Here is a 16,829-nt window from a genome sequence, read left to right as displayed (position 1 = left end):
ACATCTGTGATGCAAATGCTATTTTATCAACTTTTAAACAAATATAGCTTTTGTTACCTTAAAGTACCTTTAAGTTAATCACTTAAAGCTACTTTAAACCAGTGACGTGCAGTCAGGGGAGGCAAGTGAAGCCAGGCCTCACTTGTCATCATGGAAAGAAAGAAAATATATAATAACATTATATACATTTTGATTCACTCAGTCATTTGTAATAAGTATTTTTTTTATCTAATTTCCTAATTTTTTTATCATATTCTCTTTAAAATCACAGACTTTTCGCTATTTTTCATGTAAATCCTTGGTGGCGCTTGATAGCGAAGCTGGTGAGGTCGCAGCGAGCTTGGCCTCCCCTGGGATTGCGCAATCCCATGTTAACTGCCCTGGCTTCCATTCCGTGAATGCATCTTCCTGTCTCTAGATCATAAATTCAATTGTTCAAACAGTTATTAACTGATTTTCGACAATTTAATGTATGTGGATTACGTATTGTGTTTTGGTCATCATCAAACTGTGTGCAGGTAACATGTTTTCGTGCTGCTGGGCGATCATAACCGGCAAAGAACGGGTTGTAGGTGAGGCCGGCAGTTCCTTGGCCTCTAGGCAGGGGGCGCTCAAGGGACACCGCTCGTGTTCCGAAAACTATACAGTTACCGCAAGTTATGGATGTATTGTTAGCGAGTTTTGCTAAACAAGTAAAGCACTAAAAATACTCTAAACATACAGCCGGAACGGGACTGATGAAGGAAGGCTTTCCTCCCTGGCAGTGAGCTCCACTGAGACTGAGAGACTTTTAAAAATGAAGAAGATAAAGAGAACTTTTACCAGAAAGTGACCGATATTTTTGTTCAGAAAGAGCGCCGCATGGACTTCATTTATAAATAGAGGTAAGACAGCTAAAATTATTTATGTTTTGTTTTTGTAATAAAATGTGCATAATGTGGGTTTTAGTTTTTAAATGTGTTACAAATGCAGAAATCCATCATAACTCATAAACTGTTACCAATCAAATGACAAATAATTTAATTTTATTTTTTTTCATCAAAGAATCAATATTTTTTCCATGTCTCTTGGTGATTTGATTTGATCAGTCTCCTTCAGCGCTTTGCAATGAGTCTACTCTGTAGAGTGCATATATTTGTAAATCTGACTCTGATGACGTCAGTGCCTCACCAGCTATGAACCCTACTGCACGTCACTGCTTTAGACTTACTACTCTATTCATGGTTACTTACACTACAGACTGTCTTCCACGTGAAAAACATCAAGTGACGGTTTAGATGCAAGTGTCAAGGATATGGTGCCTATACCACGTTAAGAGCGATTAACAAACCAGGATAGATACATTGTTCTCTAGTCAAGGCTAAGGCCAGAGTATCCCCTACAAAGGTAACAACTGGACTAGAGCTGTCCGTGGCTGTTGTGGCAGTGTGTACTCATGATATGATCAAGGAAGAGTTGGAGCTTGAAGATGCCCAGGAATTCTTCTGGACAGATTCAAATGTCGTCGTGGCTTATATCAGTAATGACGCGAAGAGGTTTCATGTCATTGTGACTAACCGCATACAGCGCATTAAAGACAGCAAAAGGTCAACCCGGTGGAAGTTTGTAGCATCAGAAGACAATCCGCCAGACCATGTGTCACGAGGACTTAAGGCGAAAGAGCTCATCGCCTCTAAGTGGTTTAGTCGCCCATAATTTCTCTGGCAGGACGAGCTTCCAAATGGTGAGATCGGGTTAAGAGAACCTGATGCCAAGGGCCCAGAAGTATGAAAGACAATTGTGCACCAGACCTCCGCCGCAGTAGACTCACTGACTAGCCGCTTCCCTAAATCTTCTAGATGGACTAGACTAGTGAAGACAATTGCCAGACTCAAAAGATTTATTAAGGAATTTAAGGGCACAATACAGAGAACCAACAAAGCAACCAGCCTTGAAGAAAGGAAATATGTAGAGCTTACCATCTTGGTCAATGTAAAAAAAGGGAAGTCTTATCCAAGGAGATCAAGGAACTTGGGTCAAAATGGGAGATAACTAAGGATAAAACCAGCAGGCTTCATGGACTTAATCTCTTCTTGGATCATAAGGGCATTTTCTGAGTGGGGGGTCGACTGGAGTACACTACCATGCATCCATATTCTACCAAAAATCTGCCACATCACAAGAGATTGATTGATCAATATCACAGACAAACACATTAGCATGACCATAAGTTAAGGTCTAATGGCATTTGGATACTACTTGGTTGTAGCCAAGCTGAGTCATAATTCATCCACCACTGTGTCAAGTGCAGAAAGTTCAGACGTCACACAGAAAAACAAAGGATGGCAGACCCGCCTCATGAAAGAATGGAAACAACTCTCCCCTTTAGATATTGTGGGATGGATTGTTTCGGTCCATTTTAATGATGGTCAGAAGGAATTAATACGTTATGGATTATTGTTCACATGCCTTTGCTCTTGAACAGTGCGAGTTACTAGATGACAACTGACGCATTAATCAACTCACTATGTGCCTGTGTGGAAACGTTCGGCAGCTTCAGTCAGATCAGGGCACCAATTTTGAGGGAGCAAAACATGAATTCCTGGAAGCCATAAAGGATATGAATCAAAAATGTATTTGAAAATTAGGCTCCAAATACGAACTACTAGATGTGTGCATATCCATTGTGGATCAGTCATCCCAGATAGTTGATAGTTCATCCTTACAGACCTACCTCTGTGAAGTGATGACAATTATAAGCAGCCGGCCTATAACCTCACACTTGCTCAATGACCCTACCAGACCCCAACCACTTCCTCTTAATCTACTCTTGACAATGAAATAGTCAATAATCTTACCTCCACCAGGAGATTTTGTAAAGGAAGACCTCTACCTTTGTAAAAGATGCCGTAGAGTGCAGTACTTAGCTAATGAGTTCTGGCATAGGTGGAGAAAAGAGTATTTTTTGAACTACAGCAAAGACAGAGGTGGCAGAAGCTGATGAGAAACGCTAAAGTCAATGATATTGTGATTGTTCAAGATGACACTGTACCCAGAAATAAGTGTAAGCTGGCTAAGGTCGCCGCTGTGTATCCGGCTGAAGATGGAAATGTACGTAGGGTTCAGTCACTCTTCAGTGACTCAGCTTTAGATGACGAAGGAAAGAGACTTAGCAAACCAGTCTATCTAGAGAGACCTATCTACAAAACAGCCGCATTACTTGAAGCTGACTAACATGTTTTTTTTTTAAATCACATTTCGTTCCCTCACAAGGTTCATCAGGAAAAATCACAAACAATTTGGTGGGAGTGTAGCTGTCATCATGAGCAGCTCATATATATTTCAGATCATGATTTAGTTTCATCTAGTTTTATTCATAAATTGCCAATAAATGTGATTAAAATGGTTATAACATCTTACATAACAAAGATGAGTCATTAGACTCATTGTTGACTCGCCATTGTTGGGGGTGATCAGTTCCAGGTGAATCTACAGGGGAAGCTAAGCTCTAACGAGGCATCGCCAGCAGGTCTATAAAACATGGAACTCCACACTACTGCAGACATTTTGAACGGAGAAAGCTTCCTGGATGGGAATCAAAACGTCTTCAGCTTCAGAATAGAAGTCCAGTTTTATTTATTTTTTTATCTTTTTTGGATTGATTATGATCTGGATGACAGAGAATCTTCAACATAGTAACAATTTCTGTTAATTTTTTTTGTTTAGAAAACCTAAAAAAAGGCGGGAACTTCATTTTTAGTTCCATTGCATATTGTTGGTACACTGCAAAAACGGAACTAAAAATAAGTACGATGTTCTTAAAATTAGTGTATCTGTCCTTGATTTGAGCAGATTAATAAAATAATCTACCAACGGAATAAGAGTTATGCAATTAAAATAGGAACAATTCATCTTCATTGTCTTATTTCAAGTGCACAATGTCTAATAATCTTATTTTAGGGGTCAAAATACTCATTCCATTGGTAGATAATATTTACCTGCTCAAATCTAGGACAGAAACACAAATTTTAAGAATGTTTTACTTATTTTTCAATCCGTTTTTGCTGTGTAGAGGGGGCAACTTTTCTGGAGCACTTGAGAGACACACGTTTTGTGGACTAAAAACATGCTGCTCGCAAAAGCTGAATTAGAAATGTAAGGTTTTCTGTAAGGGATTGAAGAGTTAAGCAAATACCATCTGAAGATCTCCCTCTTGAGTTAAAGTGGCCAATGAGGTATGCGTCTGGAATATTCTTTATACTGGCTGAAGGTTACATAACTGAATATTGCAAATGTTTTTCTCCCTCTAATGTCATGCAACCTTAATACTATGACAAAGTGAGGAGAATAAGAAAAGGATTTGAGGCATTAGAGTCCTGAACACTTCAGCTGGTATAGATAAACTCTTAATAATATAATCAGAGGTGGGTTGACACCTAGTTTTATCCAAGTTACCTCATTAACCTCCACCATGGATAGTTATCCTTAAGCATCGCGTTCTAGCAGTCTTCTCTGCATCTAGTCATCAACTTCTCTGAAAATGAGCTGCTAATGCTGATGTGTTAGGAGTTTAAAAGTTTATAAAACTGCATTGACATGAACCGCTGGGACATTTTTCAGACGGCTGGACATCTTTGCTGATCCTCAAAGTTCTGCAGATAACATCCTGTAACCTCTCCTCGAATCCCACTTCAAAAAAACATTGAAGGCTTTCCATTAAATATTAAAGTTACATTAACCAGTAAAATTTACAGTGAACCTTTATTATTATCAGCTATAAAAATACATGTAATGAAAACAACGAAAATGCTGTGAATAAGTCTTGTAAAACTTTTGAAACAGTCCGCAGTAGTTTTCATACTCAAAGGAGTTTATGTGTTTATTAGGTGGATAGCTCTTCAGGATGAACAAAGAGTAGCTGCCGTACCTCTCTGCTATAGTTTGTTGCTCGTTGATGCCCACGTTAAACAGCACAGGGAAAACTCGCAGAGGCTTGCCCTCCTTGATCTCCTCTGGCAAGGTCTGAAAAATCACTTGTGGTAATGGCACTTCGACAGTGAAGTGGTTTCTAAAAATACAATAAGAAAGAGCAAAAGGGTCACTTAGAGGGAAATTCAATATGTTCTGCAGTTCTGTTGGGCATAAAACCTTCAGGAAGTTGTAAATCTGACACCCGAGCAAGGTGTAGGCAAGCTGTGAAAGAGAAATTGATGCTGTCTGTGCATGTGAGACAGAGGCAGGAGTGTAATTGTGTGAAATCGCCTTCAGCGCTGAATATTCAGCCTAACTACAGTGAAACTATAAAGCTAAGGAGTGAACTCGCTCATGTGGATTAAAGTTCACTTCGTTTAAAAGTCGTCATTACAACCAAGAGCCAACTGTTGAGCGGCGTTTTCACTCTGACTCATCAGCAGATTTTCTCAGCCTAAACAGTTAAACTAGTATAACTTTCTATTCCACACCATCTTTCCTTTCTAATAATTACCCTGTGAGCTCTTTCTTTACATGAACATGTGACAAAGTTGTGATCTGTTTGTAACATCAAATAATTTATCTGCAGAATAGCCAGGAGGAATTATAGCAAAGCTCTTGCTCTAGAAAAATTGAAAAAGAAGGAACACTTAATTTATCCACCTATCATAATAAATGGTCCAAAATTTGTTTCTGTCTTCATCTGTCGCTTCATGCTTGCTCAGTATGAGGGATTGCTGCAAAGCCATGGACAATGCAGACGACTCTCCCTGTAGCTCTACGCTTCTCCAGGAGTGAATGCTGCTTGTCGGGACTTTGATGCAATCAACTGGTTTCCTTATATAGGACATTTTTGACCAATCTGTATAATATGATTGAATTTGACTTTGTAAAGTGCCTCGAGATGACACGTTTCATGAATTGGCGCTATATAACTAAAATTTAATTGAATTGAATCTTTGCTTTTCTTTCTCGCAGGAAGATAAAAACAGTAACATTTACTACAGAAAAATGTGCCATTTTTTATTACTTCATCATAAACCAGGGAAAATATTAAAATTATGTAATAAAAATTGTAATGAATGTACTCGGGTGAACCTGATATTCAGCCAACACAGAGTAGCGTTCAAGAAGTTTATTTTAAAACAGATGAAGGTGGCAGACCAGGCAGACGGGCAACCAGACCAGGAGAAGAAGCTCTATGCAAAAGCAGACTTGATCAGAAGTCGCAGATGATTTCCCAGTGAAGCACGAAGAATCCAGGAGAGACCTTTACTGAGCACTGAGCAGTGCACACTAACACTAGTTAAACCAACTAGAGAGGGCAGGGAATGAGCAGGTCCAGGGAATAAACAGACATGATGACACTGAGGAGCAATACATGCAGGCAGCGAGACAAGACGAGACATTCTGGCAGGGAGTGGGTGGATGAGGCAGGCAGAGTGACAGGTGAGCAGAGCTGACACTGATTAGTTGCAGCAGGTGGAGCTGATCTGGTGCTGATTGGCGGTTGGAAGGAGTGGAGCATGGAGTGGAAAAATCAGTTAAGAAAGGTCCAAAAACAAACACAGAAATCCAAAACATGACATCCATCCATTTTCTGACCCACTTAATCCCTCATGGGGTCGTGGGGGGTGCTGGTGCCTATCTCCAGCGTTTACTGGGCGGGAGGCGGGGTTCATCCTGGACAGGTCGCTAGTCTGTCGCAGGGCAACACAGAGACAAACAGGACAAACAACCATTCACACACACACACACACCTAAGGACAATTTAGAGAAGCCAATTAACCTAACAGTAATGTTTTTGGACTGTGGGAGGAAGACGGAGTACCTGGAGAGAACCCACACATGCACAGGGAGAACATGCAAACTCCATGCAGAAAGACCCAGGGGTGTACTCGAACCCAGGACCTTCTTGCTGCAAGGCAACAGTGCTATCCACTGTGCCACTGTGCAGCCCTACAAACCATGACAATATGCTCTAAATATAATATTAATGTTTGGTATGTTTTTTCAGTTAGGTTATTTATAATTAACAATAAGTCTTTTGTGATTTTAATTCTTTTAGTCAACCAAGCAGAGCCCACATAATTTATAAAGCACTTTAAAAAAAGCAAGCACTGACCTAAGTCCTGAACAAAGAGAATGATTAAAACAAATGAATAAAAAATTTGAATAAAAAAATATATGATCAAAAGTAGAAATAAAATTCAAGTAAAAGCAACAATCTGAGAGACATGAAGATCTTTTGACTGCTTTCTTGTCTGATTTATGCTTGTCTTTTTTTTTATTAAAAATCATGAAATTAAAAAAGCTCTTTTGATCCAAAAGCCTGAACTGAAGTGAGAAGAATATTTGTAAAAAATTATAAAAAATTATGTCCTTTAAGACACAGTGAACTTTAGCAAAGAGATGAGAAAATAAGCAAATAGGGAGGCTGGAGGCAAACACAGTATGATGATGCTTTAGACTTGATTTTTTACAAGACTTTATCTCATGAAAAATTGATTAATGAATGGGAACTAGTTTACGTTGGGACAGTAAATTTAATTAATGACTTTCAAATAATTACATTTAATTCAATTGTATTTATATAGTCCCCAATTCATGAAACATATCATCTCAAGGCTCTTTCCAAAGTCAGACTCCATCAAATCCTCCAGGTTGGTGAGAAAGTTTCCTCTCTAAGGAAACCCAGCAGGTTGCATCAAGTCTCTCCAAGCAGCATTCACTCCTCCTGAAAGAGCGTAGAGCCACAGTGGACAGTCGTCTGCATTGTTGATGGCTTTGCAGCAATCTTCCAATAATATTGCAGCAATAATGAGTTTTGAACATGACCTAATCAGTTTTCATGTGTGTGAAGCGTTCTTTGCCATAGAAACATGTCTGTTCTGCCATCAGCAACTTTGCTTTGTGCCATTTTCACCCAAAGAGGCCAAACATGGCAGGGAACAGGGAGTCTCACCGTCGGCCACAAACTGAAGGCTGCAGCTCACTGAGGTCGTCCGTTTTGGCCTCTGTGATCTTGAAAACGACTTTCTGCAGGTCAGAGATTCCAACCTCCATGTCCTCCAGCATCCCGATCTCTTCACCTTAAACAGGTAGGCAAAGCAAAATATCCACATTGATTTCATCTCTGCTCCTCACGTGCTGTTTCTCTGTCCAGTTTAATCACAGCAAAACAAAACAGTGAAATAGATTATCAATCATTTAAACTGCAATGAATGGAAATCATCCTGTTTTTCAAAGAAAGACCTGCATTCCTTGTACTTGCTAAACTTTTCTTCTTACGGCTGTTTATCCTTCACCAGGAAGGAACCGCATGAAACAGAAAGAGCCTCTGCGATAAGTGCTTTGTGCCAAAACCAACAACCCGCTGAGTCATCACCTTATTTTTGAACGTGGTGCAACTTGCCACATCCTTATCACTCATCAGGTATTTCAGCTAAACATTAAAAGCTAAAGCTCTCTGTAAGGGCTTCGTTCTTCGACAAAATAAGTAAAGATGAACTCCATTCAGTCGAGCTTTTGTTTTCAGAGCAGGTGCGGTTTTACTCACTGTAAGTACTCAGCAGGCTCTCAAACTGTGCCACCAGGCCAACAAGGTGGAGTTGCCTCAGGAAGTCTTTGTCCTGCAAGCCTGCGTACAACCTCATCACAAAGCCACACGCCAGCGCTGCCAGCTGTTGACGTGGAACAACAACAAGTTCAAGTGCTGCTTTGACAATTGGCAGGTCAAACAATGTCAACTGTGCTGATGCGAACGGAGACGTCTGAGCTGCAGGAAAACAGCCCAGACATTTTATTAAATGACTTTAAGGTATTCCTGGAAAGCCAATGAGGGTGAGAAAAGCCCCCCTGATGAACAAATGAATGTGTTGAATGGAATCATATTAACGTCAGTGGATTATGTTGGAACAGTGCAGCCACCTACTGCCTGACTGAAGACTACGTCTCTCCTCTGCTGCAGGTGAAAGCCTTGAGGTATGCTGCACGCTGCCTCCTGCAGGAGGACGAAGGTCATTGCTCTCTTTGCTTTCTCCACCACCTCCAACACACACTCCTTTAGTCTGCTCACCAGAGGACTCAGCTGCTCTCGCCAGTCACCTGCAGAGAAAAATGGATCGGGACACATCTCAGTGCCAAAACAGGAATGGAAACATTTAGGAGAGGGTCAGAAAGGGTTTAAAATTAGTGGGATTTTTGTTAATGGTGGTCATAATTTAAGTTAAGAAATACCTTTAGTATCCCACAATTTGGCCGTGCCAGTGGCACGGACACATCGACAGATCAGTAATGAAGAACAAGCTAACCTATAGTTAAGTTACAAAGCAACAGAGAATGAAATGATCAGAAAGACAAACAAAATAAATAAATAAATAAAGTATTGCACAGTAATAGATAACTGTGATACTCATAAAACATCAATATTTAAGTTAAAATGAGGAAAGACAGCAGGTGATTTACATAACAATATAAAAAATAATAATTCATTAAAATGTTATTAGATTATCGCCAATTAGGAATTCTTCCTCAAACAAAGGCAAGCATCTATTCTGGTTTTGCTTTTTACCTTTCCCAGGCAAACCTGCTTATGTGGGAACGTGTGGACCTTAGAAATATAAACGAATCTGGTAAGATTGTGTAGGAACGCGGGGAGGGCTTTCAAAAGGCTCATCGCCAAAGTTCCCTGCATCGGAAAACGGGCCCTTAACTGCCAGATATTGCAGTTTCTGACCGGGAGCGCTGTCCTTCTGCGCTGGCAGTAGGACCACTGGGAGGAGCGAGAGGGGCTTGATTTTTCACAGATTATCTGTCTGGGTGATTTACTGTCAGTACAAAGTGAGTTTTGACAAATATGTAACAAATGTAAATTTTTACAGAAGTTGTCTACTGAAGCTTTAAAGCTATAGTTGGTAAACCTGTTCAGAAAAAACTTTTATTATACTGGGTAAAACGGCCCTTCTATCCTGAAAGTAGTTAATATATTAAGTATTCAGAAAAAGGAGGTTAATAATTCAATCTTTGAGGGAGCTGCAGGACTGGAAAAAGTCTGACCAATCCCTGCCATTCGGACCGAACGGCAGGGATTGGTCAGAGTTCTGTTCCCGCTCTCACCCCCCTCTGTCCATCAAGTTCTGGTGGAATCACCTTATCTATTGCTTGTCCCACATCATTCTGACGCTCTCATGTAACGCCAGTGTGCGTGCTCGTTCTTTCTTAGTTTCTGCTTGCTGGCTGCGCACGCGCACTTCTAGTTTAGCCGGTTAGCTTAGCGGTTGGCATGGTAGTTAGCTTAGCGGTTAGCTTCGGTGTTAGCCGTTCCTTGTAGCTCCGCTGCTCTCACCGTATACTTTGAACATGGCTTTGAACAAGTTTATGAGAAGAAGAGGAAGGCCTCAGTAGAAAGAAATAAGACCAGAGAGGATTTGGGAGATGTTTGTTCACGCGAACCCTCTGAGGAGCAGTTATTAAAAAGGGGACTTAGGGAAAGTTCCAGAAAAATTGCAGAAAAGCCGATTCTATCTTTAAAAAAGAAATGATTCCATTTCTCAGGTCAGCTGGTGGCTTGTTCAATGAGTAGGATGAATAGCAGTTAATGGAGGTCCCCTTAGCAGCGCACAGACAGTAAAGCTGATGCTCTGAGAGTCCAGAAATCCAATAAGGTACAAACTGTTTTATTTGCTTTTAATTTAATTTTATTGGTGATTCACTGTTGTGCTGTGAGTGACTGAGATAACTTCTATGCACATGTAATATGTTCAGGTTTGCTTGTAAGGATTCTCACTTCCTTTTAAATGAGTCAGGGGTGCCACACTGGTTGCTTAAATAGAAAGCTGCCACACCAGTTTAACCTGTTGGAGTCAAATGCAAAAGTGAATTTCTGAATCAGTTTGACATTTTTAAAGTCTTTTCTTGTGATGATAGCAACCAGATTTTATTTGAAACTTAGCTCAATATTTCTGACATTTAAATAAACAAATAGAGGTGGCAAGAGTGAACATTTAAAACTTGGCAACAGATATTATTTGCGTCAGCCGTGCCATGTTGCTGTGCGCTTGAGAAGGGTGTGTTTATTAAACCTGGTCCTAAGGGCACACACCTGTGCACACACTTGCACCTGTGCTTCCCCACATCCACAGATGGAATTCAAATGCAATGGCAATAAAAAGGCTTCTGTGGAACTTGATGACAAGTTGGTAACGTAACTTGAGGTAATTTGTTCCTTTGTGTCATACATCTTGATGGGAGGGATGCATCTAAAACACGCAAGACTGAGGCAGAGAAACACTGCGCCCTGCTGCACACCACAAGATATAGGGAGACATTGCAAGCTTGTATGAAAGTTTGAGAGCTTTATGTGGTCTGAAAAACTGGGGACCATTTCACATGCAGGAAAATCACTAAAACATAAATGAATACTTGTAGTAGTACACTGCTCACAACCTTTTAAAGCAGGGCGGTCCAAAGTTTAGCCTGAGGGGTGACTTGTGGTTGAGGACTGCAATTAAAAAAAATGATGCAAATTTGACTCACCGACACAGGTGGATGCAGGAAGAGACTTTTTTAATGAGGGCAAAATTATTCATGATAAATTAAATGCCTGATGCAACTGAAATGTTAGGTACAATACATAATCAACTTTCAATCTACATATTTTTTATTTTATTTTTCATTTCATAGTAAATAGGACCCCATAGAAGCAGTAACTTTGTACTCAGAGTCAGAGCTTGCACCCAAATCTGCTTTTCATTAATTCAATAATTATTCCGCAAATCCTGTTGTTATTGCTGAGTACAAACTAAAGGTTTTAGTTTTGTTTTTAACCCAACAGAATTTGCAAAGTGCATGCATTCAAGAAGCAAATCACAAAAAAACCCTTTTTAAAGTCTTGGATCTATAATGATTTATACATCCCTTTATTAAAAACACAACTACTTTATTGTTTAATTAAAATTTGCATGCTTAGCTGAGCTGGTGAAAAAATTATAATAATAACAGTATCATTTTGAGGGATTTTGGTTTTAACAATATTTTTGGCCCATGGCTACGTCCGACTTGACTATTTTGGACAAAATGACAAAAAGCTTGGACAGCCCTGTTTTAGAGTTGTCTGGTTATTCTGAACTATGTAGTTATGCTGCTATAGGCTTAGGCTGCTGGAGGTCGTTAAGATATATCATATTTCTCTCACTCTGCTGAATTCCCCTACTATTCTCCAAGTTTGCATTATTTGTTGTTATTTCAACATTTAACTTTTTGTCGTCTCTGTTTTTTCTCTTTACAGAAGCTACATCTGGCCGATGTACTATGAGATGCATTTAAAAATCCTTAAATTTTCTCAAACATTGATGGTGCGCCTTATGTTATTACGGTTGTGTTTACTGTCTGATTTTATGTGGTACAATTTGCTCAAAAATCTGTTAAAATGTGTAAGTATGACTTTGTTTAGCAAGGAAGCCGCTCCGCTCAGTGAATATTCGGAGCATTACGGTACACTGTGTCACTACCTGAACGGACCCCTGAGCTGTCTACTAGACTGCCTGAATTTAATGTAGAAACTAGAAGTGCATTCATGTGAAGGCCCCCACATAGTCGGGTGTACTTCACTCCGCAGAGGTCCGCGTGTACTCGAGGCGGACTTAAGGTGAATTTGTGCGGACCTGCGCATACAGGTACTACGCGCAGAGCTCAATTTTTACAACTGCGTACGAAGTGTCACACAATAAACTTCTCGGTGGCAAGAAGTCTTTACATCAAACTGTTTCATATGTGACACTGAGCTTGATACACTGAGCTGCTCCAAGCAGGCGGTCTGCAGGACGCAGCATCACAGTCCCTCTCTGTTCTCACTGGCAGGTGAGAGCCTGCAGGAAAAGAAACATCTCTAGGTGCTCAGCTAGCCGATCACACATTTTACCGTCCTTTCCACTGTTCCAATGAAGGAATTTGCCACAAGAAATGTAGGCAACAGTACGCTCGACTATGAAGGTAAAACATCTGGAGAGTCAGCTCAGAGTCCGCCAAGCTCACAGTATGCGCACAGTACACCCGGATATGTTGGAGGCTAGTCCAACATATTCTCCATGCTAGACTAGGCTAGAATGTACTCCAGCCTGCACCTGGAGTACATTCTAGCCTAGTCTAAACCTAGTAAGTTAATTCAATATAAAAGTTATGTTTATTTTGGCCTTATGTTAGAAACAGGGCAGTGTAGTCCAGCTACACTGTCCTCCTGACAGAGACGGATAAAGAGCTGTGGACGTGGAGGGGCGGAGTGATATTACACATGTGGGAAGAATATTTAATGCACCTTATGATCCGAAAAATATGGTATAAGAGAAACTTTAATCTCTTATTAGTTGTCAAAGACATTTGAGTTTCAAATTCCACACATCCTCAATTCAGCAAAAAACAAACAAACAAGACTCTTCTAGTGACATTTAAAAATGCACAATTATGACTAAATGGATACTGAGCTTTAAAATATGGGAAACGTACCTCTTTTTGGGATAGAGGTTACACCTGGTATAATTCATTAATCTAACATTTATTAAGATGGGCATTCCATTGTTAGGGAGAGTTGTGTGTAAACATCAACCATGTTAAAAACTAAGTATTTCATATTCTAAAATACCTAAAAACCTGCAGAAAATCACAATGCATTCCATCATTTCAGGCCCTAATGAGAAGTCTGTTGAGCAACCAAGTGGGGGCAGTGTTGGATAGGCATCGTCCAGCATACTGTACTCTGTTCAGCCTCCACATTATAAAAAGTTCATGGTTAAACACAGATGCAGCATAAGATTCCCAGCCTGTGGAGCCCATCCGACATGAAATCATGTTTTATCTCCATCTGAAAATGCTGCAAACAGACTGAGGGGAGAAAAGGAAGAGGAGGACAGATGACTCCAACTATCACCGGATCACAAATACACCTGTCCAAACATCCTCCTCCTCCAGCTCGTTCTCACCAAAAGTCCAGAAATTGTCCATGTCTAGAAGTTAAAAGTCATAATTTAATCTACGTTTATAGTTTGCTCTGAGGCAGCTCAGCATCCTAATGAATGTGCTCTGGGGGCTGGTGGAAAACCAGGTGCTCTGGCCTTGTTCCTTGCACACATGCACCAAAATAATAAAGATAAACCAGCATTTCTATAGAAGCAGTAGAGCGACCTAAATGGAGAGATTCTCCAAAAGTGATTGGTGGATGGACGGATGGATTGACTGATTGATGCACAGATAAATGGGTGGATAGTCAAAAACAGACTGATAGATTTTTAAATGGAAGGATGGACACCTTATTTTCTAAATACTTATTCACACCTGGAAAATACCCAGAAAACATGGAGGTTAGATCCTAGAATAAAGTAATGCCTATTTTTAAAGCAAATAGATGATTCCATGATGCCATGGACTACTGACTGTTTTACTGACAATAGGAGGAGTTTAGTTTGGTTTATCACAAACTTACATGCCAGAATCAGACAAAAACATGACTATATCCTAAAATGTATGGATACATCTTGCTTTGAATTTGTAATATTCTTTATTTTAGCGTACATTATGATAATTATAGTGACTGATAATTATAGTGTAGCTTTTTTTTTTAAAAATGTTCAGTATATTAGTGTGGAAATCTCAGTGAGTCTTTGCCAGATATCATTAAGCTAAAAAAGGAAAGGAAAAGAGAGCATCTACCAGAGGGGACTGTGTAATACCTCACAGACGTGCAACATTTAGTCAACAGGCGTTTTTAGTCAAGGGGACAGAAATTTGGAACAAAATCCCAGGTGTTATAAGAGACTACTAAATTAAATTGAATTAAAACCAGCTGTAAAAGATGACTTAAAGGGAACCAGATCTGTGATCACTAGTGTCAGATTATTCTTATCATGTGCAGTGTTAATGTTCCACTTTTATTCTAGTTTTTTGTTATTGATAGATTGATTGATTGATGTCTTCTGTCTAGTGTCTGATTGTTTGCTGTTTTCTTGCTTTTTTTCTTATTGATTTGTCAGAGACTACAGATGTAAAGTAGCCTTCGGGCTAATTCCGGCATATTTGCATTTAAATGTTCATGAATATGCACTGTGCCTTTTTTAAAAAAAAAATGTTAAATTAAAATGCATATCGTACGGGTGGAAAACATTACAAAAGGTCCTCTGAATAGTTTGAACTCTACCTGCACTCTGGACAATTGTAAAAAAAATAAAAAATAAAAATCCAGACCACTGCTCCTGTCTCCAGGAGGAGCAAACCAAAAATAGATGACTTCAAGAGCAAAGTGTGTCGCAATTCGCCAGAAAAACCCGGGGCAACTTCTGAGCAACTGGAAGCTTAGAAGTTCTGTCAAATGCACACTGACTTAGAGAAGACTGCATGGCAGGACTGCAGGAAGAAAGTGGCAGCTCTTTATTAGAAGAGCTGCGGTATTATAAGGTTCCCTTGAAAAAGACAAACGGTTGCTGAGAAAAAAAAAAAAAACACCTTTCTGGATGAATAAGACCGAAATAGAACTTTGTAGTTTAAAGGAGAATTTCTATGTTTGGGCCATGAGAACGCGGCGGTTTCATCTGCGGGAGCCTTTGCTGCTGCATTTGAAGTTCAGCCACACTGTTACCAGTCTGAGCTACCAGGGAAGCTAGTGACAGAGCCGAGCAGAAAATATAGTCCTGCGGCTGACGAAAAGAAAGTCTTTCTAAAAGTCGAGGAGTTTTTGGGCCGCAGACGGATCCTGAAGTTGAAAACCAAACTGCTTACAGGAGAATGAATGTGTGATTGTTTGTGAATGGGACTTAAAGGCCCTTTGAGTGGATCCATGGAATAGGTTGTATAGATTAACCAAAGAAACACAGAACAGCTTCTGTCAAATGACCAGTTTATGTGAAGCAGAAGTGGAGAATGAACAGAGCGCCATTAAAACCAGAGGCTCATGCTAGCCTAGTAATGGTGGCCAATAGAACGGCAGATTTATGTGAAAACAGGTCAGCTCAAAATAAGATAGGATAAGATAGACTGTATTGATCTCACAGCGGAGAAATTCACGTTTCACATCGGCTCAATAATCAAAAGAAGGTGGCAAAAGGAGGAAAAGGTGCATGAGGTAAATACAGTGTGTCCACATATATACTGTGGATTGAGGAAAAAAATAAAATAAAGCAGAATGACAGAGTGGAGCGTAAGGATGACATCCTCTGTGCACCCATAACATAACTGCCTTATAATAAAAATGTATGTTTCATTGAAAAAAAAGGTCAAATATCATCATATTCTGGAGCTTGAAGACCTAAAAGTCATGAAATCATAAAGAAAAAAATTAACATCAGCTTGTAATTGTTTTCCTAAGCAAAAACAACTTTCTGAAATAAAACAACCTTTGGAGTCACAACCTCTCACATGTATGTATGCACAGCAATTTGAGAACGATACTGCACCGTGTAGAACGGCCTTGTATGGATTTACATCACGGTTTACAGCTAGAAACAGAAATAGATTGATTTCTTGACACAAAGGAAAACCAGGAATCTGTCAAATAGGTGTGCAGCTGCTTGTTGATAAAAACAAAAATAGATAGAGAGCACTCCTATTTTCCTCAAAGATCCCATGTTGCAAACCATCATGTAAGTAAGAAAGAAATCTTTATCTGTCATTGCAATTGAAGGTCACAGCAAAATCAGTTTTTCTGCATTTAAACCATGCCTTAGGGAGCAGTGGGAAGCTTTTTTTTAATTTACAGCACCCAGGGAGCAACCTGGGGCTAAGCTTTTTGCTCAGGGCCATAGTGGCGGTCTGCAGGGAATCGAACCAGGTACTTGGAACCTTCTCAGAGTACAAGCACACGGCTCTAACCACTGGGCCGCCACTCCGACATGTAG

At 39.9% G+C, this 16,829-nt stretch overlaps 1 protein-coding gene across 2 annotated transcripts in view; it reads right to left on the bottom strand.

Annotated features, from left to right (window-relative positions):
- Positions 1 to 16,829, bottom strand: part of inpp4b (inositol polyphosphate-4-phosphatase type II B) — a gene marked incomplete in the record, with an annotated part of 112,008 nt that overhangs the window by 20,002 nt on the left and 75,177 nt on the right. For both annotated transcript variants that reach the window (XM_036137555.1, XM_036137554.1), the window contains 4 exon segments: positions 4,907 to 5,047; positions 7,916 to 8,042; positions 8,510 to 8,633; positions 8,885 to 9,057. In XM_036137555.1, the coding sequence (XP_035993448.1) occupies positions 4,907 to 5,047; positions 7,916 to 8,042; positions 8,510 to 8,633; positions 8,885 to 9,057 (565 nt within the window).

Source organism: Fundulus heteroclitus, chromosome 5 (genome assembly GCF_011125445.2).
Source record: "Fundulus heteroclitus isolate FHET01 chromosome 5, MU-UCD_Fhet_4.1, whole genome shotgun sequence".
Lineage (NCBI taxonomy): Eukaryota > Metazoa > Chordata > Actinopteri > Cyprinodontiformes > Fundulidae > Fundulus > Fundulus heteroclitus.
This window is presented reverse-complemented; position numbering and strand designations above follow the sequence as displayed.